Source organism: Xenopus laevis, chromosome 3S (genome assembly GCF_017654675.1).
Source record: "Xenopus laevis strain J_2021 chromosome 3S, Xenopus_laevis_v10.1, whole genome shotgun sequence".
NCBI classification, from domain to species: Eukaryota; Metazoa; Chordata; class Amphibia; order Anura; family Pipidae; genus Xenopus; species Xenopus laevis.
Genome location: NC_054376.1, coordinates 123,912,566 through 123,936,985, shown reverse-complemented (window position 1 = coordinate 123,936,985; position 24,420 = coordinate 123,912,566). Strand labels below are relative to the sequence as shown.

At 42.0% G+C, this 24,420-nt stretch overlaps 1 protein-coding gene across 5 annotated transcripts in view; it reads right to left on the bottom strand.

The window, feature by feature from the left end:
• Positions 1 to 4,034: 4,034 nt before the first annotated feature.
• Positions 4,035 to 24,420, bottom strand: part of LOC108703474 (dynamin-2) — an 81,148-nt gene continuing 60,762 nt past the window's right edge. For 4 of the 5 annotated variants that reach the window (XM_041588878.1, XM_041588879.1, XM_018239601.2 and 1 more), the window contains 6 exons: positions 22,966 to 23,075; positions 22,037 to 22,148; positions 21,488 to 21,649; positions 16,322 to 16,557; positions 15,358 to 15,612; positions 14,152 to 14,433 (listed from right to left, as the gene is read on the bottom strand). In XM_041588878.1, coding sequence (XP_041444812.1) covers positions 14,364 to 14,433; positions 15,358 to 15,612; positions 16,322 to 16,557; positions 21,488 to 21,649; positions 22,037 to 22,148; positions 22,966 to 23,075 — 945 coding nt within the window. In that variant the 3' untranslated portion in view covers positions 14,152 to 14,363. Of the gene's footprint in view, positions 4,797 to 14,151; positions 14,434 to 15,357; positions 15,613 to 16,321; positions 16,558 to 21,487; positions 21,650 to 22,036; positions 22,149 to 22,965; positions 23,076 to 24,420 lie in introns of those variants that run through there. The other variant, XM_041588880.1, reaches the window with a different exon arrangement.

Below are 24,420 nucleotides of genomic sequence, written 5' to 3'. Positions count from 1 at the left end.
AGAAGAATTTCCCCTTTAAACAGACACTGCAGTTCATGAATATCAGAGCAAGTGGTTGTTGGAACATAGATCCCTTCTGTTGTTGGGAAGTAAAACATTTCTGTTAATTTAGACTGAGGATCCTGTGCAATCAGTGTTGGACTGGGCTGCCAGGAAAATGAAATAACATGGTGTGCTCGGCTTTGGTTGGGGTGTGTGAGGGCCCTCTGTTCAACGCTGCATGTAATCTGGGTGATACTGTGGCACAACCATGGCACAGTCCAAATGTTAAAGGATAAGTTAACCTTTAACATAAGTGTAAAATTAACGAGGGTGCTATTCTAAGCACTTTCATAATTTACATTCATTATTTATTTTTTTACTATTCCAAGATATTAAGGGATACATGTACTGTTAATATGAATTAATTTTGTTACAACAGCGCCACCTGCTGGTCAGTTTCCCACCAGTCTGACCACCAAGTAGTCAAGGAAGTTGTCAGGAGAAAGAAAGAGGCTGCTCTGATGTTCTTCTGCTTAGGAAAAGAATTAGAATAGAAACCTCATGTCTTTCCTAAGCAGAAGAACATCAGAGCAGCCTCTTTCTCTCTCCTGACAACTTCCTTGACTACTTGGTGGTCAGACTGGTGGGAAACTGACCAGCAGGTGGCGCTGTTGTAACAAAATCCATTCATATTAACAGTACATGTATCCCTTAATATCTTGGAATAGTAAAAAAATAAATAATGAATGTAAATTATGAAAGTGCTTAGAACAGCCCCCTCGTCAATTTTACAATTACTTAAAGATTTATTTATGCATTAATGTAGCAGTTAGTTCTAATAATGCATGTAGTTATTTTTGCCCTTAAGAATAAGTGATGTGTGGGTAGACAAATTGTTGTCCCGCAGCTGACCCGAACCCGCCCATGATCTGGTACCTGACCCTGCCTGTGGGTCCATGTCTATATACCCACGCCTGACCCGCCCTGTTTCTAACATCACGGATGGGGTGGGTCAGGCATATGTCTATAAATAGATGCCGCTGGATGTGAGGCACTGTTAGGTTTCAAGCAAGAAGAGCTTGGCCGGGATATTTTGCACAAGTGTCAGCCCGCACATGTTAAAAGAAATATTATCCATATATTGGGTATAAATACACATTATTAAAGAGCAAATCGACTGTGCAGAACGTTGCAGACTTCACTCTGTAGATACCGTATTTCTTGCCTAGGGATCCATGGACAGTGGTATCATGTTCGGAGGCAATATATCAGGCCAGGCAGATACTGAGAACGCACAACAAGAGTAAATATCCCATAAATACATGGCTGCCTTTATTAACATGCTTGTGCATTAAGGTGTTAAATACAAAGTCTCCTAATAAAAACACCTCTCTGTAGAATCGGTCTCTATAGGGCAAAAGCATCATCACTACAAATCTACCCAAAAGTGGCGCACGTTCAATTTAAGGCAAAATCCAGATTCCAGCGAAAGAAGAAGAAGAAAAAAAAGAAGGAACACACTTGTTACATACATAAAAGGGGCAGTAGTAATTAACAAATTTATATTAAACGCATTTTACAGGGTTACGGTACAGGAATTCGGTCAATTGCCAGTAGTCAGTCCAGCTTTGGCTACGTATATTTCATGGGCCGGAGCCCTTACAGTGATCTGCGGCTTGTCCGTTTCCAGGGGTCAATCTATAAAATATCCCTCCAGTGCCGAAACCCTGCCGATTGGTTCAACATCAGCTAATTAAAATGCTATTCTGCTGCCGAATACTCACGCCAAATGATTTCTAAGGAAGGAATGCATCCAATAAATTGTGCGATTTCTGGAGATTAAGGCTCCTAGAGAAGAGTGTTTTGGTAAAACTTTTTTCTTTCTAACCAGAACCATGTTGGAAGGTTGGTGTCGGGCACAAAGCACTTCTGTACAAGGTTCCTGCTCAGCAAGGGAACATCAGCCATATACCTATTGGGCAGGTTAGAAGATGCCACAATAGCTCACTGATGCAGTCCTTCCTGATGGGCCCCATTATTAATTCATTGTCGGCCCTAGGCTATACGGATAAGGCCCGGTGCAAATTTTCTTAAATGAGCAGTTCATTAAGGAGCAGATTTATCAAGGGTCGAATTGAAAGTCTGTCAGATTCGATTAGTGTGTTATCCAAACTTGATTTGTGTTTTTAAAAAATTATAAATTTGATTTTCGAGATTTATCATACTCTGGCCCTTTAAGAATTCAAATTTGACTATTTGCCGAATTACTGTTTAAGTCAATGGGAAAGGCACAGGGATCAATTTGGAGACGTTTGCAGCCTTCCTGACATTCGAGTTTTTTCGAATTCGATTAGCCTTTTTGGGTCATTTAAATTCATCTGAATATTAAAAATTAGACTTTTATTAATACATTTCGACTAGTCGAATTTCAGATTTATGGGAGATTAAAAAAAAACAACTGGGTTTCCAGCTGGGTGTCCTCAGCCCCATTCAGACAGTGGGCAGGTTTGTACGTGGGCAGTAGCTGCAGGTAGAACAACCAAAGCAATGATCTGATTGGACAAGTTATTATAAGCAGTAACCCACAGCATTGGTGTAAGAAACCCAACTGTCCCTTCACCCACTTCCTGATGATGGCAGTGGTGAAGCCGCTCTTCTTCCCATCCTGCACCCCAATACAATAAAGCCCAATAATGTGGCTGCAAGATTGGCCTGATCCAAATATGCTAAACAGTAAATGGCAAGACTCACGTTGCCGACTGTAATGGATTATAACAAGGACTCAGGGCCAAGAAGTTGGATACAATGGTGGAATGGTGGCCTCTTCTAACCCAGTGATACTGCAGGAATCTCCCGGCCCATTTGTCCTATGATGCTCGACTTTGCCTCCGGGCAGGTGACATTATGGTAAAAGTTAGGAATGCACCATCTGCGATTTATGGACTTAATCCTCTTAAAGGAAAACTATACCCCCCAAACAATGTAGGTCTCTATTAAAAGATACTGAGTAAAACAGCTCATGTGTAAAACCCTGCTTCATGTAAATGAACCATTATCATAATAATATACTTTTTTAGTAGTATGTGCCATTTGTAATCATAAATAGAAAACTGCCATTTTAAAAAACAAGGGCCGCCCCCTGAGATCGTAAGATTCACTGTGCACACATACAAACCACATGTAAGGTCACATGAGCCAATTAACAGACAGAGTTCTGCCTTTTGCTTCCTCACTTCTTCCTGTTACAGTTAGTGTTGTAGTATTTCTGGTCAGGTGATCTCTGAGGCAGCACAGATAGAGTCACGAAATGGTGGTTCAAGGCAAGAGATGAAAAAGGGCAATATTTATGTAAATATATATTCCAGTTTGGTAAGATTCTTTAATATATGTCATTCAATTTGATATAAACTATCTGTTGCTTAAGTATTCATTTTGGGGGTATAGTTTTCCTTTAAAACGTCTATATGCAGATTAGGGTTCTTAAAGGATAAGTAAAACTTTAAAATAAGTGAATGTAAAATTGGGCTATTCTAAGCACTTCTGTAATTTTACATTCATTATTTATTTTCTTTGTATTCCAAGATATTAAGGGATACATGTACTGTTAATATGAATGAATTTTGTTACAACAGCGCCACCTGCTGGTCAGTTTCCCACCAGTCTGACCACCAAGTAGTCAAGGAAGTTGTCAGGAGAAAGAAAGAGACTGCTCTGATGTTCTTCTGCTTAGGAAAGATGCGAGAAAGGTTTTTAATTATTTTCCTAAGTAGAAGAACATCAGAGCAGCCTCTTTCTTTCTCCTGACAACTTCCTTGACTACTTGGTGGTCAGACTGGTGGGAAACTGACCAGCAGGTGGCGCTGGTGTAACAAAATTCATTCATATTAACAGTACATGTATCCCTTAATATCTTGGAATAAAAAGAAAATAAATAATGAATGTAAATTACAAACATGCTTAGAATAGCCCCTCATCAATTTTACATTCACTTATTTCGAAGGTTTACTTATTCTTTAACAAAGTTCCCCAAAAATCGCATCCTCAGAAGGAAATATTGTTACCTTTATTAGTCCAAGAGGTAAATTTTGGTTCGGTCGAGCGCTCGCGAGCCAAATACACTTCCTGCACAAACGGCTGTTCCCAAAATGGAAGCCTGGATTCGTCCAAGGGTCAACTTTTAAAGGGACCAGAATCAAACCTATTGTTAATGCGCTACTGGTTACCAGCATCAGTTAAGTAGGATCCCTTTTGCTCACTTACCGCCATTAAATTCTTCCCATACCCATCGGCTAGGCTGCTGTCTATATTATACCTATACATTGTTATGTCTGGATCCCAAACTGAAGGGCCCGATCCTTGGGTCCCGTGGCCCCCAACTAAACAGGTGACAATGTATGATGATGAATCCCAGTCACCAGGAGGAAATGGGCGACCCCAGTGAGATCTTCCTGATGGGGAAGCAGCAGTCATAGGGGCAGAACCAATCAGAAAATGGACAGGTGCTTTATAAAAAAAAAAAAACACACCAAAAGTCCCTTGTGACAAGGAAATAATAGAGCCGGGGGTTCCAGCAAGGGTTCATGGCTTACAAGGTTCTTTTCAGACCAAAAGTGTCAGCTCCATGGGAAGAAGGAAGCCATATTCTTCTAAACAGCTGCTCGACCCCCTCCATCAAGGCATTTGTGCCGCCCCCTTCAGCGAGATTGCAGTATACGGAATCCAGGTGACACCGAGGGCAAAAGGAGAAGAGGTGGAGGCAAGTGAGGTGTTTTCACCAAAAATTTGGCTTGGCCGGAGCAGTGGGGGGAGGCCTCCTGTGCAGAGGAAATAAAGGGGAAAAAAGAATAAAACTGATAAAAAAAAACTGCAAATAAAGTGATGCTGTTATAAAGCAGCAGAGGGTGGAAAACAGGCATGAGAGGTGCCAAGCTGTAACTGGCCGTGGGTATCTTTTGTAAGTCATGTATTGATATAAATGCCAAGGAATCCTACTTGCAGCCCTTAAAGGAGAAGGAAAGGCTAAAATTAAATAGGCTTTATCAGAAAGGTCTATATAAATACACCAGTAAACCCTCAAGGTAATGCTGCTCTGAGTCCTCTGTCAAAAGAAACACCACATTTCTTTCCTTCTATTGTGTACTCATGGGCTTCTGTATCAGACTTCCTGTTTTCAGCTTAAACCTCCAGGGCTAGGGCTTGAGCATGCTCAGTTTGCTCCTCTCCCCCTCACTGCTGTAATCTGAGCCCAGAGCTATGAATGAGCAGGGAGAGACTCAGACAGGAAGTCACACCAAGCTAATATGGCAGCCGCTATCCTAAACAAACAGAGAGAATTTCTAGAGCGGTTTACTTAGGTATGGTAGAGAATTCTGCAGAATAAATAGTGTTATAGCTTGTACTATTGTGGCTAATCTATTGGCAATAAACTGCTTCGGTAGCTTTCCTTCTCCTTTTATCATTGTGCCCCCTTCTACTTTGCTTTGCCCTGCTCTGTGCCAAGAGTGGTGCTCAGTGTAACATTAAAGGTAAAGTTCACCTGTAACTTTTAGTATGTTATGGATTGACCTACAATATTCTGCCTACTTCTAGCCTGTAGTTAAAAAAAACAAAACCTTGCTTATGCCACTGACCATGGCAACCAAATAGATAGTTACGGATCAATTGTATTCTGTGTTTATTTGTTTATATCTGCTGGCTGATCACTAGGGTAATTAAACCCTAGCAACCAGACAGCACTGCAAGTCCAAGCCTGAGAGTTGCAGAACAAAATACATCATAAAAAAAACAATGTCTTGGAATAGTGATGTCGACAATGGCCTTAAAGTTAAATTTAAGGAAAACTGCCAAAAGGCAATTACTTGCAGCAGGAAAAAAAATAATATATTCAGGGAAACACAAGGTTTTGGTCTCCAAAATAAGAAAAAGCCTGGTCACTGGGGATCACATGGCCCCCACGGCTGCACTGACACACACGGCTAATTCCTCACCTCCCAATGCCCCCCCCACACCAAGAAATGGGGGGCAGGCAGGAAGGCTCCTTCCAGCGAATAGACTCATGAATCCAGCTCTGTGCCTGTGCTCATGAATGGCAGGGCTTCCCCCTCACTCTCACCACCAATCATATCTCATATCTGCTCTAGCCACAAACCTGCAACACTAAAGCCCAGGGCAACTAAGCCTCCCTGCGGCTCATGTAGCAATTGTGGGACAATCTGAGAGCACAGGGGGCATTTAAAGTGGGAAATGCACCCTAATAATTTGCTATGGCTGGACAGGGGTGAGTGGAAGCCATGTTCAATCTCTAGAGTTCCAAGGGAATGGTGCCCCCCAGTGGCAACAGTCATAACAAAAGGTCCTCAAACCCTTGCTTCTTGACTTTCACTGACCTCCAGCTCTAACACCTATACACCGACCTCCAGCCCTAACACCTGTACACCTTTTCAATTTGCCAATGTAATTCCTACTGAAAGCAGCACCTAATATGTATGTTCTCTGCACTGCTGCTTCTGACTACTGATACAACATACAGCCATATGAAAAAGTTTGGGAACCCCTCTCAGCCTGCATAATAATTTACTCCACTTTCAACAAAAAAAGATACCAGTGGTATGTACTGGGGTGTTTTCTGAACAAAGATTTTTAGTGAAGCAGTATTCAGTTGTATGCAATTAAATGTGAAAACTGGCTGTGCAAAAATATGGGCACCATGTCTTTTTGCTAATTTGAATGCTGGCATGCAGACACAACTTGCAAGTGCCTACATACTGTGCTAGGTCCAAGGACTCCCGGACAGCATAACTGCTCAATACTGATTACTGGCAACACCAAATTGGTTGGATTCTCTTGTTAAAGGATAAGTAAACCATTAAAATAAGTGAATGTAAAACGGATGAGGGGGCTATTCTAAGCACTTTTGTGATTTACATTCATTATTTATTTTCTTTTTATTCCAAGATATTAAGGGATATATGTGCTGTTAATGTGAATGAATTTTGTTACAACAGCGCCACCTGCTGGTCAGTTTCCCACCAGTCTGACCAGCAAGTAGTCAAGGAAGTTGTCAGGAGAAAGAAAGAGGCTGCTCTGATGTTCTTCTGCTTAGGAAAGATGTGAGAAAGGTTTCTAATTCTTTTCCTAAGCAGAAGAACATCAGAGCAGCCTCTTTCTTTCTCCTGACAACTTCCTTGACTACTTGGTGGTCAGACTGGTGGGAAACTGACCAGCAGGTGGCGCTGTTGTAACAAAATTCATTCATATTAACAGTACATGTATCCCTTAATATCTTGGACTAAAAATAAAATAAATAATAAATGCAAATGACAAAAGTGCTTAGAATAGCCCCCTCATCAATTTAACATTCACATATTTTAAAGGTTTACTTATGTTTTAATGTAGCAGTTAGTTCTAATAATTCATGCAGTTATTTTAGCCCTTAAAAATTAGTGATGTGTGGGTGGACAAATTGTCATAATTTACTTACTTTACTTATTTCAAAGGTTTACTTATCCTTTAATAAAAGCAGCCAGTGGCCATTATAGTTTTCGGGGCCAATGACAAGCTTTTCCATTATGGATAAAGGGGGGGGGGGTCTTCATTCTTTTGAAATGAAAAGGGAGATATTTAAGTAAAATTCTGTATTTTTGTTGGGGTGACTGTTCCTTATGGGTGTGTTGTATTTGCTCCTATAGGTGTTTATAGAGATATCTCCTTATGACATCAGTGGGGGCAGGCAATTCTTGTTAAACTGATTGTCCATGTATCAGGGGGAAGGCCATTCTGTTGTACAAGCAGTGGTTAGGGCTCAGCTGTGATTGGCAGGAGCATCCTCCAATATCAAAGCTCACAGCCTGTGCAACAGGGAAGTCCCAACCACTATCACAGAAAGGAGGATTTTAAACTTACTGGAAAATCCTTTTCTAGACAGCTCAAACGGTCAGTGCAGATGCTGCGAGGTTAAGTGTCCACCTCCAGGGGCAGTACAGAAGAAGTTGAACTTTTTGGCTCCACCCTCCTCATTTAAGTCAGTGCTCCTCCTTCTCCATTTGCCAATCAGGTTTGGAGAAGAACAAACAAAGAACCAACCATTCACATCATCATATAACATGGAACCCTAACGCTAATCTGAACTATAGAAGGGTGGGGATTTGCTCTAGAGTGGCTGAATTATGTAGAGACCAGGATGTACTTGATGTACTTGATGCACTAGTGGAGTGTGCTCTCACCTTAAATGGTCTGAGTTCCTTACAAAGGTCATTTGCGCTATTTATTGTCTCAACAAGCCATCACTAGCACCTGAGGAAGGATCACCTTGATCCAAAACATGTAGTGCAATTCAATAAAGGATAACTTGTTTGAGAAGCAAAGGTTCTCCAGAGTGATATATTGCGACTTATGAAGATTGGGGAGTTTGGCGACTGCTAACTTTGTTTGATGAACCTAAGACACTGAGAACGAAAGTACCGTAAGCATTTACCAACAACTGAATTTCTACTAGATATGGAATGAGTGTAATCCCTAGGCGCCTGAGGTGTGAAATGAGTGGACTTAGTATTTTCGTGAATACTCTTGGCACTCTGCAGAGCCCGAAAGGGAGGGCTCTGAATTGATATTGGTCCTGGAGGACGGTGAACCGTAGGTACTTTTGGGAATCCTTCCTAATGGGCACATGTAGATATGCGTCCTGAAGATCTACCTTTGTCATGTAACACCACTCTGTCATTGACATTAATACTGATTGGATTGATTCCATGCGGAACCTTTGTTTGGTTACGAATGTATTTAGAGACTTCAAGTTCAGCACTGGTCAGAAAGTGTCCTCTTTTTGTGTTACCAGGAATAAGTTTGAGTAAAAACCCTTGAAGTGCTCTTGCGAGTGGACAAGTGTAATAACGTTACTGCTGCGCAGGTCGCCGACGATGGCAACTGGTTAGACTTTTTGGAGAAGACGAGAGTCTGAATATGCGAAGGGGAATGTCATCGAACAGAATTCTGCACCCTTCCTTGATGATGGTGAGTACCCAATTGTCTTGTATGTGGGACTGCAAGGTTGGTAGGAATTCTTGGAGATGACCACTCACCCACCCTGGGCCTGGTATGTCCGAGTCAGGTCTAGGTGGGCTTTGAAGGGCCCGGCTTTCTGTTATACTTGGCTGCTGGGAACAGGATGGTCCTCCATTCTTGGAGTCTCGGCTTGATTGTGAAGAGACAAAATAGGGGTTCCCCGAAGGGTCGAAAGGAGCGTTGTTGGGTACTCCATTGCCTATTGAATGGTTTGTTTGAAGGTTCTTACCTGATGGCAGGAAGGTGCTCTTGCCTCCTGTAACCTCTGTTATAATCTGCTTTAGATCAGGTCCAAAAAGTGTTTCACCTGTTAATCAAAGATGAGTAATTTGGTCTTGGAGGCTGTGTCTCCTGACTGGCTACTGTTGTGTCGATACTGGTCTTGGCCGCCAGCCTTACCGTGTCCATGGCTGAATCTGGCAAAAAGGCCAGTGCAGAACTAATGTGTTCATATTGGTCCTGCAATTCCTCTGGTGACATTGGAGGGTGTTTGAGTAACTCCTGACACCAAAATCTTGCTGGACGTGCCAGTCCAGTGGATGCTACTACCGTGGATTGCCGTGGCATGTGTGTACCCCTTCTCAGGGAAATCTCCCTCTTTTTATCCATAGGTTCTTTAAAGGTCGCCTCCTCTTTTGGTAAGGCGGTGTTCTTGGTTAGTCGAGCAATCGCTGAATCTACTTCATGTTCACTGGTGGGGGCCCAATAATCCGATGATGGGGGCGATGATGGGGGGTGCTCCATACATACCTGTTGTAGCTGGGCCCATCTTCCCCTTGATAGTGCTATAACAGGGAAATACTAATAAAATAACAAATAATTATAATAAGGGTCAAAAAATAAAGAAAAAAAAAAAAAACCACTGTCCTAAACTCCAAGTAGGGCAGAAGAAGAAAAGCTGAGGGGAGAAGGAGGAGCACAGACTTATGAGGAGGGTGGAGCCGAAAAGTTCTTTTTCTTCTTTCCTGCCTCCAGAGGTGCATACTTAACACCACAGCATCTGCACTGACAGATAGGGCTGTTCTAGAGAAAGCACATTTAAGCATCCATAAGAGCACTTTCAGGCACCAGAGCACCCCAAACCCCCTTCATTGGCCATGGGATTATAAGTTACATGGAGCAACAGTAAGAGTTATATAGACCAATTGGAGGAGTTACAGGGAGGGTCATATGGAGCAATAGGAGGAGTTATAGGGAGGGTTATATGGAGCAATAGGAGGAGTTATAGGGAGGGTTATATGGAGCAATAGGAGGAGTTATAGGGAGGGTTATATGGAGCAATAGGAGGAGTTATAGGGAGGGTTATATGGAGCAATAGGAGGAGTTATAGGGAGGGTTATATGGAGCAATAGGAGGAGTTATAGGGAGGGTTATATGGAGCAATAGGAGGAGTTATAGGGAGGGTTATATGGAGCAATAGGAGGAGTTATAGGGAGGGGTTATATGGAGCAATAGGAGGAGTTATAGGGAGGGTTATATGGAGCAACAGGAGGAGTTATATGGAGGGTTATATGGAGCAATAGGAGGAGTTATAAGGAGGGTTATATGGAGCAACAGGAGGAGTTATAGGGAGGAGTTATATGGAGCAATAGGAGGAGTTATAGGGAGCAACAGGAGGGCATGCTATATGGAGCAATAAATGTTAAATTGTCCATACATGGCTAGGTTTGATTTGGTAGTCTGGGCACGTGTGGTACCACAGGGGAATGTTTCTAACGGCCATGCTGTGATTTTATCAGATTGTTTGGTCTATGAGGGCTGAAAATGTTCATTTGCTTGCCTTCCCACTGCAGGGCCTGTGACTAGATCAGTGGGATGGCATCAGGTCCAGACTGAGAATTAAAATAGGCCCTGGCATTTCAGGTACACAGAGGCCCACTCAGCCCACACCAGCCCACTAAATACCGACTTTCTATGGCACCTTATAGCAGAACCTCTGGCATTTGCCAGAACCCACAGATTGCCAGTCCGGGCCTGGATGGCATAAAGTTGAGCCTGTGAATGGTGACCCCTTCCTTACAGAGTTGGCAGGCTTATGTAGGAAGGTGAGCTCGCAGAGAATAAGCCATTACCCATACCGTTATGAAGGAAAGCCCAGCACCAGCAAGAAATTCCATCAAGACTGCAAATAACAGAGAAACTGCACCCAATAAAAGAGCCAGAAACAAACACCCAAAAGTGAAATCACCAGAAAAATAAAGTTCCCTTTATTTTTAGTTTATTAATAAGGTACAGAGTGGGGGAGGCACTTTATACATTCCATCCAAGATAATAACAGACCCTGTTTCTCTCCGGCGCTCAGCGGGGACTGGCAGACCTCAGAGCAACTGTCACATCTCTGTGTGCACCAGACAGGGCTCTTTCCATTCATTTGTATTAGGTGCAACAGTAACATCAGACTTGCCACCCAAAAACCCAGACATTTCCCAGAGTATGAGGTTCCCTGCTGTAGAGTATCTGCATATACGGTATCATTATGGGGTTAATACCCACACAGGTACATACAAAGCCCAAAATGAAAAATGTCTGGACACTAGACAAAAAAAAGGGCAGCAAACTTGGCTGGGAGTTGTGGGTAAAACCAAGCACTAGAATGACTTCCCCTAGAGATATTCAGAATACAGATAACTGCCCACAACCAGCTACATGTCCATGCTCTGGGCCAGCGACTGCATAGAACTGCCGGTCCCTGTAGCTGTGAAGTGATTTGTTTCACCAATCGGGAACCCTATACGATCAAGGATCACGTCCCCTCTTCCATTCTCACTTTTCACCAACCCTGGCCCCTTATTTAGAGCTGTGGAAGGGTTGTGCTTTTACCCTCCATTGATTTTGCCAAGAAAAGTTACAAATCAATTAAATTAAAGGATAAGCAAACATTTAAAATAAATGAATGTAAAATTGATCAGGGGGCTATGCTAAGCACGTTTGTCATTTACATTCATTATTTATTTTCTTTTTATTCCAAGATATTAAGGGATACATGTACTGTTAATATGAATGAATTTTGTTACAACAGCGCCACCTGCTGGTCAGTTTCCCACCAGTCTGACCACCAAGTAGTCAAGGAAGTTGTCAGGAGAAAGAAAGTGGCTGCTCGATGTTCTTCTGCTTAGGAAAGATGTGAGAAAGGTTTCTAATTCTTTTCCTAAGCAGAAGAACATCAGAGCAGCCTCTTTCTTTCTCCTCACAACTTCCTTGACTACTTGGTGGTCAGACTGGTGGGAAACTGACCAGCAGGTGGCGCTGTTGTAACAATATTCATTCATATTAACAGCACATGTATCCCTTAATATCTTGGAATAAAAACAAAATAAATAATGACTGTAAATGACAAAAGTGCTTAGCATAGCCCCCTCATCAATTTTGCATTCATTTATTTTAAAGGTTTACTTATCCTTTAATATAAACTGGGAACCTGTTTAGAGTAAAGGCAATCCTTTTCTATTGGCTGGAAGTTCAGCCAGGGGAGGTTGCCCATTCATAGCACAGACGCCAGGGTTAAAGCAACATTAATCAGCATTTTGAAACTCACCTTCACAGCTAGAGGGACATTTTGATTTTCAAGTTGATTAAATGTAAAACTGACCCCGCCCCCTCAGGATAAAGGCACTGATTGGACAATCAAAACACTAAAATTCTGCAGGACAACTGCACGGGATAAAAGGATTTCTCAGCAATTAAATATATAGGAACATTAATATTGCTTGTGTTTTTCTGAAGAGCCAAAACTGTACATTCATTCATAGAGACAAAAAAAAAAGAAATTCTACAGGTGGAATATGTAGAAAGTGCTTAAATACTTAGGTCCATCACTCTGGTGTATTTGTTTTTATATTATACAGGTATGGGACCCGTTATCCAGAATGCTTGGGACCTAGGGCTTTCCGGATAGCGGATCTTTCTGTAATTTGGATCTTCGTTTCTTAAGTCTACTAGAAAATCATATAAACATTAAATAAAGCCAATAGGCTGGTTTTGCCTCCAGTAAGGATTAATTATATCTTAGTTGGGATCAAGTACAAGCTACTGTTTTATTATTACAGAGAATTAACTTTCTGGATAACACGTTTCCGGATAACAAGATCCCATACCTGTACACACTTTTACAGCCAATAGTTTCATATACTCGGAACGCGCTCTCTCTTTACCCAACGCTATTGGCCTCGGTGGCCTTCCTAAGGCAGATATTTTTGGGGCCATACTGTACCCCATTGAGGATCCGCCATTTTTAATGGACATTAAGGGTACAACTACACTGGCGTTTTGACATCCGCTACCTTCCGTTCCAATGTGAGGAAGCGCAGGCGTCACATCGGATGCGCTGAATATAAGGTAAGTAGGGATGCACCGAATCAACTATTTTGGATTCGGCCAAACCCCCAAATCCTTCGCGAAAGATTCGAGCAAATACCGAACCTAATCCTAATTTAAATATGCAAATTAGGGGTCGGAAGGGTAAAACATTTTTTACTTACTTGTTTTGTGACAAAAAGTAACGCAATTTCCCTCCCACCCCTAATTTGCATATGCAAATTAGGATCCGGTTCGGCCCGAATCCTGCTGAAAAGGCCCAAATCCTGGATTCGGTGCATCCATAAAGGTAAATAATAGGAATGTCGGACGTTGTTGCAGTGCGCATCCGACACGACTGTTGGATGTGAGCGCTGCATGTTGCGTCTTCATCCAACAGTTGTCGTATGCACGCTGCGACAACGTCCGAGACTCCTATTCCTTACTTTAGATTCGGAGCATCCGACGTGACACCTGCAATTCCTCGCGTCGGAATGGAAGGTATCGGATGTCAAAACGCCCGTGTAGTTCTACTCTAAAACAAAGAGCGGTTATGCTACACTGTACAGGAAGTAATATAGGCCGCCATGTTGGTTTCCAGTAAACACAATGTAGAGGAATTGGAGAAGGGTTAGAATGGGAGCCCATGACTACTTCCTGTACAGCCGCCATGCCAAAAACAGAAGCCGATTCATGGCCTTTGCTCATTTCCACTTGCCCAGTGCAAAGCCACAGGTTCAATATGGAAGCTTCTTTCTTTCGTATTTGCTTTTCTCCCACAGTTTGATTCCACTTAAACACATCCCACGTCTGATGTTAAATCAGCAAAACGATTTTTGTTTTTTATATAGAAAGTTTTTCATTATTATTTTTTTATATAAAAGTCTATGAACTATTTGACGGGGTAAATAACGACGCTGACTGAATACAGGGGCTGGGCAGGCACACCCTGCATAGATTTCCCACTCCCTCTTCCCAAAAGGAAAAGCGCTGTATTCTCAATCTCGCTCTAATGCCCCTCCCGTGGCTTAGTCTAGTAAGGAAGGCTCCGCTGGTCGGATTATGGTTGGCCGGGTTGGGGCGGCGGGTGGTCTCCGGCTGTAAAAAGGAAGAGAGGGTGAGACAAACAGCTGAGATGATTATCAGAAAGGGCAGAGTCAAATTAGGGAAGTCACATGCTTTCTGTAGGAAGAGTCAGTGGGGCTCATTTATAAACACTGGGCAAATTTGTACCTGGGCAGTAACCTAAGGCAACCAATCAGATGACTGCTTTCAGTGTTCAACCTGCAGCTGGCTGAAAAAAAAAACTAATCACTGAATGGTTGCTATGGGTTACTGCCCAGGTGCAAATTTGCCCAGTGTTTATTAATGAGCCCCAGTATGTTTATACAGCACGGCAAACAAGAATGATTCTGCTTCTTTAGAAAGTGCAGATTGTTTGTTATTATGTGTATAGATGCTGCCCATGTGATTGCACAGCCAAGCAGAGGGATTATGATATTAATGCGACCAATCAGCATGCAGCACACGCCAGTCAATGGAAAGGTTCATTATTATAAAGCGTCTATTCATTGTCCAGTGCAGACGCTGAATATGTATCACAACATGCATAATAAAGGAACAGTTCAGTGTAAAAATAAAAACTGGGTAAATAGATAGGCTGTGCAAAATAAAAAATGTGTCTAATATAGTTAGTTAGAGACTTGAGGGGGGATGGCACATGGGGCATAACTGTTGCTTTTGAATCTGAGCTGAATGCTGAGGATCAATTACAAACTCACTGAACAGTTATGTCCCATGTGGCCCCCCTTATAGTCACTGACTAACTCAGAGTTAGAGAGCTGCAAAGCAGGAAGTAGTGTTCTGGCTATTATGTTACACATCCAGTCACTCCAGCATACATTACATTATTGACTAACTAACTATATTAGATACATTTTTTATTTTGCACAGCCTATTTAATTACCCAGTTTTTATTTTTACACTGAACTGTTCCTTTAAAGTAGAGGAAGCAGTGCTTACCTAGGAACTCCAGGTGGAACGCCGGGTGGGATTCGAGCGGGTCGGGATGGGATCAGTGGAGGCGCAGAGAAGGGGTCATTGTTTGCAGCAGCAAATGGGCCTTGAGGACCAGGGCGGGAGGGGATAGGAGGAACAATAAAGGAAGAGCCCCCTGCAGGTACTGGAATCAGAGGAGGCCCAGGAGTTGGACCCCTGACAGCAGGCGGTCGGCTGGGAGGGAGGACAGTGGACACCGGCCTCCTTTGCACTGTCGGGCTTAAACAAAAAAAAGAAAATTTAAAATAGTTGTTTAAAGAAGAACTAAAGCCTAACTTAAAAAGTAGCTAGTTGTACATTATGTTTTGTGCTTCTGTACCAGCCCAAGGCAACCACAGCCCTTTAGCAGTAAAGATCTGTGTCTCCAAAGATGCCCCAGTAGCTCCCCATCTTCTTTTCTGCTGATTCACTGCACATGCTCTGTGCTGCTGTCACTTACTGAGCTTAGGGAGCCACTCACAATATACAGTACACATAGAATAGAAATGTCACAATATAAGGCTGATTAGTAATTAATACAGATCATTACTACATGGCAGAACAGAAACCAGTGCAATTAGCATCAGAATTTAATAATCAGCAAACCTATAGCATCATCTTATATTACAGCCAGGGAAGGTCATTTTCTGCTGGATAATTAGTGACGAGCCCTAAGCTTAGCTTCTCAACAGCCAATCAGAGCCCACTGAGCATGTGAGTGTCACAGACACTTTCCAAGATGGTGACCCCCAGTGACAAGTTTGAAGTCCTGGATCATTGCTGCTATTGACAAGCTCAAACTTTAGCCGCGTGCAATAAGTTCACTATATAAAATACGGCATTTTTAGCCACATTCATTTTTAGGGTTCAGTTCTCCGTTAACGCATGAGGTTGATACTTTCACAACTCGTTGTTATTGCGCTACTCTGAGGGACTGTGCTGGCCTCACCTGTGGCCGCTGTTGGAGTTCTGAAGCCAAGTGTCGTCCACTGGTGGTGGCACTGGGGTTGTAGAGGTGCTAGTGCTGATGTCACCAATGATTTTCAGAGCCTCTTTCAGAGCGTGGTACATCCTCAGCATTTCCTCTCGTCGCTGTGCCTGGTCGGCAGACTCCTCCATCAGGCTGTTCTGATCGGAGGACGAGTATAGGTAAGCCAGCAGCTCGGAGTGGATGAATTCCTTTGACTGAAAGACAAAAAAAAAAAAAAAAAAAAAGATTATATATATAGTGAATAAAGTACCCCCTCTTGTAAAATATAAGGATATTATAAGTTACCGAGGAGTTTCATGACCATATAAAAACACGAGGCCGAAGGCCGAGTGTTTTTATACAGGTCATGGAACTCCGTTTATAAGAATATAATTTACAGGATATTCATGGCTTTTGTGTATTATATATATATATATATATATATATATATATATATATATATATATATATATATATATATATATATATATATATATATATATATATATATATATATATATATATATATATATATATATATATATATATAAAAGTCCAGCTCCTATAATGCACACCCTTATTGAAACAATGTAATCCTGCATGGTGCGTCCTCAAAAATGGTGAGTGAATCCATATATAACATGTATGTATTCCAGCAGAGTCGCACTCGAAAAGTTTTAAAACATAACGTTTATTATCCCATCATAAAAATGTGGTAAAGCAGTATACTCATCTACATAGAGACATCACGCGACGTTTCGGGGGTCCCCTGCCCCCTTTCTCAAGCGTGTCCCCAATGCGTGGCATGTAGAATCAGTGAGAGACCCGGAAGTCCGTCTTTCCCATAGAAGTAGCGGGGGCTGCGTGCCTGGTCATTCTGACGCAACCACGCAAAAGCGTGGGTGCGTCACAAGAGCGAGCACACGCTCCACCGCCAATAGAATCAAGCCACGCCATATTTGTTATTGGCAGATAACCCTCTGCAGTGAAGGGGAACCTAAATACATGGTGAAAATCATCAGTAATATGACAGTCAATCAGTTGTAATCTTCCATACAGAGTGCACACAAAAATCCCTCCAACCTATACAGAATCATAACATTTAGATGAACAGATGTAAATCGAAGTCCTTATTTAACCCATTAGGGCTCAGTGATTTTAACCGATGAATCCATTGGACTTCCGTCCTTTTTAACAGCATTAATCTATCGCCCCCTCTCCTGGGTTGTGGTATGTGTTGTATCACTCTAAATCTAAGATCATCGGCACTATGTCCCTTCTCCAAACAATGTTTGGAGACCGGGAGAATGGAATTTTTTGTGTTAACAGTGGATCTATGTTGGGAAAATCTATCTCTAATTTTCTGGATAGTTTCCCCTATGTAGATTAAATTACAAGGACACACTAACATATAGATTACATAGCTGGTGTCACATGAAAAATGCCCCCTAATATTATAGCTCCTGTTTGTAACCGGGCTGCAAAAAGAATCTCCTGTAAGCACGAACCGGCACTGTGCACAGCCTTTACATCGAAACATACCCTCTTTGGGGGGACCCAAGAATGTATATTGTCTGGGTGAGGGTCGTATGTCAGCACGTACCAGCCTCTTCCCTATAGTCGAACCTTTGTTAAAGGACATCATAGGTGGTTGTTTAAATTCGGTCACAGTAGGATAGGCATCCCTTAACAGATGCCAATGTCTGTATAGAATCTGTCTAAATTTTTCACTCCGAGAATGATATTGTCCCACAAAGGTGAGTCGTCTCTCTCTATTGTCCACCTTTTGTCTACCTCCTCTTGCAATCAACTCGGCCTTAGCACTTGTACTATCCAACGTATCTGGCGGGTAACCTCTGTGTATCAATTTGTCCCTCATTACCGAAAGATCATGTTCAACCAAAGTAGGATCATTGGTAATTCTGCATACTCTTGTGAATTGACTGATAGGAATCGACTTTTTGACAGCTGGGGGATGAAAACTGTCAAATGCCAACAGTTGGTTCCTATCAGTAGGCTTAGAGAACATCTTAGTGAGAAAGCCTTCTTGAGCGCGAATAACTTGGACATCGAGAAAATTTACAGAATGGAGATCAGCAGTCATAGTGAACTTTATGTTTTCGTTAGCATTATTAATCGTATCGCGGAAGGCGGACAAAGAGTCCAGGTCACCCCGCCATACGAGGAACACGTCGTCGATGTACCGCCACCAAGCCAAACAATGTCTGGCAAACAGCACATCGGTATAGACGTGCTCCTCCTCAAACCAACTCATGAATGAGTTGGCATATGACGGGGCGACACTGGACCCCATGGCCGTCCCCCGCAGCTGCAAATAATAAGCTTCTTGGAATCTAAAGTAATTCCTATGTAAAATGAATTTAAGTATCTCCATAAAAAAAGAAATCTCCTCCTTATTATATGCACTACTGTTCTGTAGTAACAATTCTGCAGCATATAGCCCCTGTGAGTGTGGAATAGAGGTGTAAAGGCTGGCGACATCCAATGTCGCAAGCCAAATCGTTCCTTGGATCTTTCCTAATACATTTAATTTCCCCAGGAAATCAGTGGTATCCCTCAGATACGACTTGGTTTTCTGTATCAAGGGGCTAAGAACCCTATCAAGTACTATCGCTGAGTTGTTGGTTAGTGAATCAATGCCAGCCACAATTGGCCTACCCGGAGGATTGACCGGGTCTTTGTGAATCTTCGGTAACACATAAATGAGAGGAATTACAGGAAAATCCACCCGCATATATTTAAATGTGGCCAGAGTGATCACGCCCTTGTCCAGCGCACATTTTAATAACTCATCCATCTCACGCTTAAACTCAAAAGTGGGATCACATGATAAACAGGTGTATACATTTTGGTCAGACAATTGTCGTACGATCTCCCCAATATATTTGTCCGTGTCCATTATCACAATCGCACCACCCTTGTCAGAGGGTTTGATTGTGATACTGGACATGGTCATCAATTCCTTTAATGCAATAGATTCAGTTTTAGACAGATTATAGTTCTCCTTATCAGTTTGCATTTGTAAATTATTCTCGATCTCAAGTTTAACCTTCTGTATGTAGGTCTCTACCGCTGGATAGGTTGTAGGGGGAACAAACCTACTCTTAGCTCTGAGACCGATTTGTTTAGTATCAAACCCCTCTGCATCCGAGGTGAGTCCTTGGTAGTCATGTCCACTTGCAAAATGTGCTTTGAGTCGTAAAGTTCTAAAGAACCGATACAGGTCAACCTGCAATTGAAAATCATCCACCCTTGATGTAGGACAAAAGTTCAGCCCTTTGCTCAAGATCTTGTGTTGTATTGGAGAGAGTTCAACATTGGCAAGGTTGAAAACTATTTGTTCCGCCTCGTCCGTCTTGGTTGTTGTCTCCGTTCCCAAGCTCCTCCATGCGTATCTCCGTTGGCCTCTACCACCTCTCCTTGTTCTTTTTCTTTGTCTCCTCCATCTAAAAAAGGGGCAGGTGGGGTGGGGTTATCTTATCCATAAAGTTAGATTGTATACGTTCACGGGACCGATGGGAGTCACGCCGATAACGTTCTCTGTTGTATGCCAGGTATGACCAGTTATAGACCGTGCCCCGTTCATAATCTGTGGCATCCCGATCAAACTTCTGTTTTTTAACTCGGCTGACTTCCCCTTTAAATTTTTCCAACATAGCCTCAGTCTTGTTTTTAATTTGTATAAATTCCTCCTCCTGAAGTGCAGATTTCAGAATATTTTCAGTGGTATTTAGTTGCATTTCCAAATTTTGGAACATGATCTTTCGGTAATGAGGGACAAATTGATACACAGAGGTTACCCGCCAGATACGTTGGATAGTACAAGTGCTAAGGCCGAGTTGATTGCAAGAGGAGGTAGACAAAAGGTGGACAATAGAGAGAGACGACTCACCTTTGTGGGACAATATCATTCTCGGAGTGAAAAATTTAGACAGATTCTATACAGACATTGGCATCTGTTAAGGGATGCCTATCCTACTGTGACCGAATTTAAACAACCACCTATGATGTCCTTTAACAAAGGTTCGACTATAGGGAAGAGGCTGGTACGTGCTGACATACGACCCTCACCCAGACAATATACATTCTTGGGTCCCCCCAAAGAGGGTATGTTTCGATGTAAAGGCTGTGCACAGTGCCGGTTCGTGCTTACAGGAGATTCTTTTTGCAGCCCGGTTACAAACAGGAGCTATAATATTAGGGGGCATTTTTCATGTGACACCAGCTATGTAATCTATATGTTAGTGTGTCCTTGTAATTTAATCTACATAGGGGAAACTATCCAGAAAATTAGAGATAGATTTTCCCAACATAGATCCACTGTTAACACAAAAAATTCCATTCTCCCGGTCTCCAAACATTGTTTGGAGAAGGGACATAGTGCCGATGATCTTAGATTTAGAGTGATACAACACATACCACAACCCAGGAGAGGGGGCGATAGATTAATGCTGTTAAAAAGGACGGAAGTCCAATGGATTCATCGGTTAAAATCACTGAGCCCTAATGGGTTAAATAAGGACTTCGATTTACATCTGTTCATCTAAATGTTATGATTCTGTATAGGTTGGAGGGATTTTTGTGTGCACTCTGTATGGAAGATTACAACTGATTGACTGTCATATTACTGATGATTTTCACCATGTATTTAGGTTCCCCTTCACTGCAGAGGGTTATCTGCCAATAACAAATATGGCGTGGCTTGATTCTATTGGCGGTGGAGCGTGTGCTCGCTCTTGTGGCGCACCCACGCTTTTGCGTGGTTGCGTCAGAATGACCAGGCACGCAGCCCCCGCTACTTCTATGGAAAAGACGGACTTCCGGGTCTCTCACTGATTCTACATGCCACGCATTGGGGACACGCTTGAGAAAGGGGGCAGGGGACCCCCGAAACGTCGCATGATGTCTCTATGTAGATGAGTATACTGCTTTACCACATTTTTATGATGGGATAATAAACGTTATGTTTTAAAACTTTTCGAGTGCGACTCTGCTGGAATACATATATATATATATATATATATATATATATATATACACACACATATACAGGCTTTGGGATGAACAACCCGGGACTCGCACACCACATCTCTAACACTTTAATACTACATCTGTCTTACGCACGTTATTAATCATGAGGTGCATTATGGTCTTCGGCATGAGGTCCCGGATGGACTTGTTCACAATGCAAATGTAGGAGTCTACCAGATTGCGGATGGTCTCCACTTGTCTCTCCAGCTGGGGATCCATTGAGAAGGTGTTCTCCTGGGTCTCTTCCTCTTCCCTCTGTGGAATGATGGGAATGTGTAAATATAAATACTGCTATCTCTACCTGCTCCCCGTTAAGTAAACCTTTAAAATAAGTGAATCTAAAATTGATGGGGGGGCTATTCTAAGCTCTTTTGTCATTTACATTCATTATTTATTTTCTTTCTATTCCAAGATATTAAGGGATACATGTGCTGTTAATATGAATGAATTTTGTTACAACAGCGCCACCTGCTGGTCAGTTTCCCACCAGTCTGACCAGCAAGTAGTCAAGGAAGTTGTCAGGAGAAAGAAAGAGGCTGCTCTGATGTTCTTCTGCTTAGGAAAAAAATAGAAACCTTTCTCACATCTTTCCTAAGCAGACTAAACCAGGGTCAGTCTCCTATTAAAGTAGAATGGGATCACCTGGTCTTTTTCCGGATACACTCCAGCTCGGAGGAAGGATGCTTTCCAGCTATCTACATCCTCCTGGGAATCACATGCCAGCTCTATCTGCCGCAAGTCTTTGTAGACGTTCCTGGAAACAGCACAAACATATCCAGTGGTTACATTAAGGGGCAGATTTATTAAAGGTCCAAAAGTAAATTCAAATTTTCAAAAAATTTTTTTTGGTCTGAACTCTCAAATTCGAATTCTGAATTATCCAAACTTGATTTGAATTTTAATTCGAATTTTAAGATTTATCAAACCTATACCCTGGGAATAATTTGATTCGACTATTTGCCTCCTTAAACCTGCCGAGTTTATGTAGAAGTCAATGGGAAAGGTCCAGTGACCAATTTGAAGATGATATTAGCCTGCCTGACTATGGATGCACCGAATCCAGGATTCGGTTCGGGATTCGGCCTTATTCGGCAGGATTCGGTTTCTGCCCGGCCGAACCAAATTCAAATCTTGATTTGCATATGCAAATTAGGGGCGGGGAGGGAGAATGTGTGACTTTTTGTCACAAAACAAGGAAGTAAAAAAATTTCCTCTTTCCACCCCTAATTTACATATGCACATTAGGATTTCGATTCAGTTCGGTTTTTGGCCGAATCTTACACAAAGGATTCGGGGGTTCGGCTGAATCCAAAATAGTGGATTTGGTGCATGGCTATTCCTGACATTCAAGTTTTTTTTTTCGGAGAAAAAACTTGATTCGAGTTTAGTCGATTATCGCGTCAGCAGTATTCGTTCGAGTTTTCGATATTCAATTTTTTTCTTAAATATCCTCCCAATCGAATTTTTGAGTATAATAGAGTTAAAAAAACTCACATGAATTCGACCTTTGATAAATGGGCCTCTAAGTGTATCACAAGCTCAGCTCCTACAGAAGCTGCATCTTTTCTTACCTCTGCTCTGTGTTGAAGATGGCAAAGATGTGTTTTGTGGACATGAAACCCTTCTCTACATCTCTGATTTTTAAGTTATCCAGAGGTAACATGTATTTCTTCTCTTTCTCCTGCAGGGGGCAACAAAGATAGAAGTCAGTAGCAAGGAATGGAGAAGGCGCTGCTGCTACTGGATCAGCGCATTCCGACACATCAGTAAAGTGATTTATTTCAAACTTCAGAAAACATCTGTATCAACTACTCCCACGGACAGCTGCCATCATAGCGTTCTCTCCTCAGTCATAAGTAATTTAGATAACCACCGGTCACGTTTAAAGGGGAACTATCGCAAAAATGAAAATAGTATATATTTAATATAAGATTCCTCATACTGAAGAAACTTTCTAAATACCATCAATTCAAAATTCTGTATCGTTTCTGAAATAATCAAGTTTATCTTTACGATTCCTCTCTCAGCATCTGTTTCATCTCATTCTCTCTTCATGCAGCAGTTGGGTGTCAGATATTCATTGACAAGTTAGATCCAATATATCTTATAGGGGGGCTCCTTTTACCTAGAAGATGTATTAGAGCTCACTCTATTAAGATATATTGGATAATTCATGTAACTGCCTTTTGCACAAATTCTGCATGTAGAGAGACATGATTATTCATCATGTAATAATTCATCTAACTGCCTTTTGCACAAATTCTGCATGTAGAGAGACATGATGTCTGGTGATTTTAATAGAGTGAGCTCTAATACATCTTCTAGGCAAAATGAGCTTCCCTTATAAGATATATTGGATCTGTCAGTGAATATCTGACAGCCAACTGCTGCATGAAGACAGAATGAAGAGAAACAGATGCGGAGAGAGGAATAGTAAAGATAAACTTGATTATTTCAGAAACGATACAGAATTTTGAATTAATTGTATTTAGAAAGTTTCTTATTTTAGTATGCTAAAGATAATATTACATTATCATTTTCCCCTTTAATATTCGGCGACTTGAATCATATTGTTTTATAGTAAATTCCTTTTCAAACTGGTTCCTGTGCCTCAGACCAAACAGAAGAAGTAAAAAGGTTTACAGGGTGAAGTCTGTTGGGCATGTTCCCATGTGTGGGGGTTCCCTGCCTGTAGCTGAACGCATTTCTGCACATAGTAAGGTATATGGAAAATAAGCGAATTGTTCTACAGTTACAAATGTGCACAAAGCAGTTCGGGGAAATGCCGCGCTGGCGTTTAGCTAGTCAGTTTTGAGTTGTCTAGTAGGCAAAGAGTTAACGGAAATGAGCCTATGCTTTGGGCAGAGATGCAACATCTGGAACAGTTTATGTGTCTGGGAGGATTTTTTGGCCCACCACTATACTCCTTATTCCACATGGAGGGATCTGGATGCAGAGCCCCCCCCTGCCTCCAAACCCCTCCTCTTCAACTTCCTGCAAAGCCAAAACCATGATCCTGAGGCTAA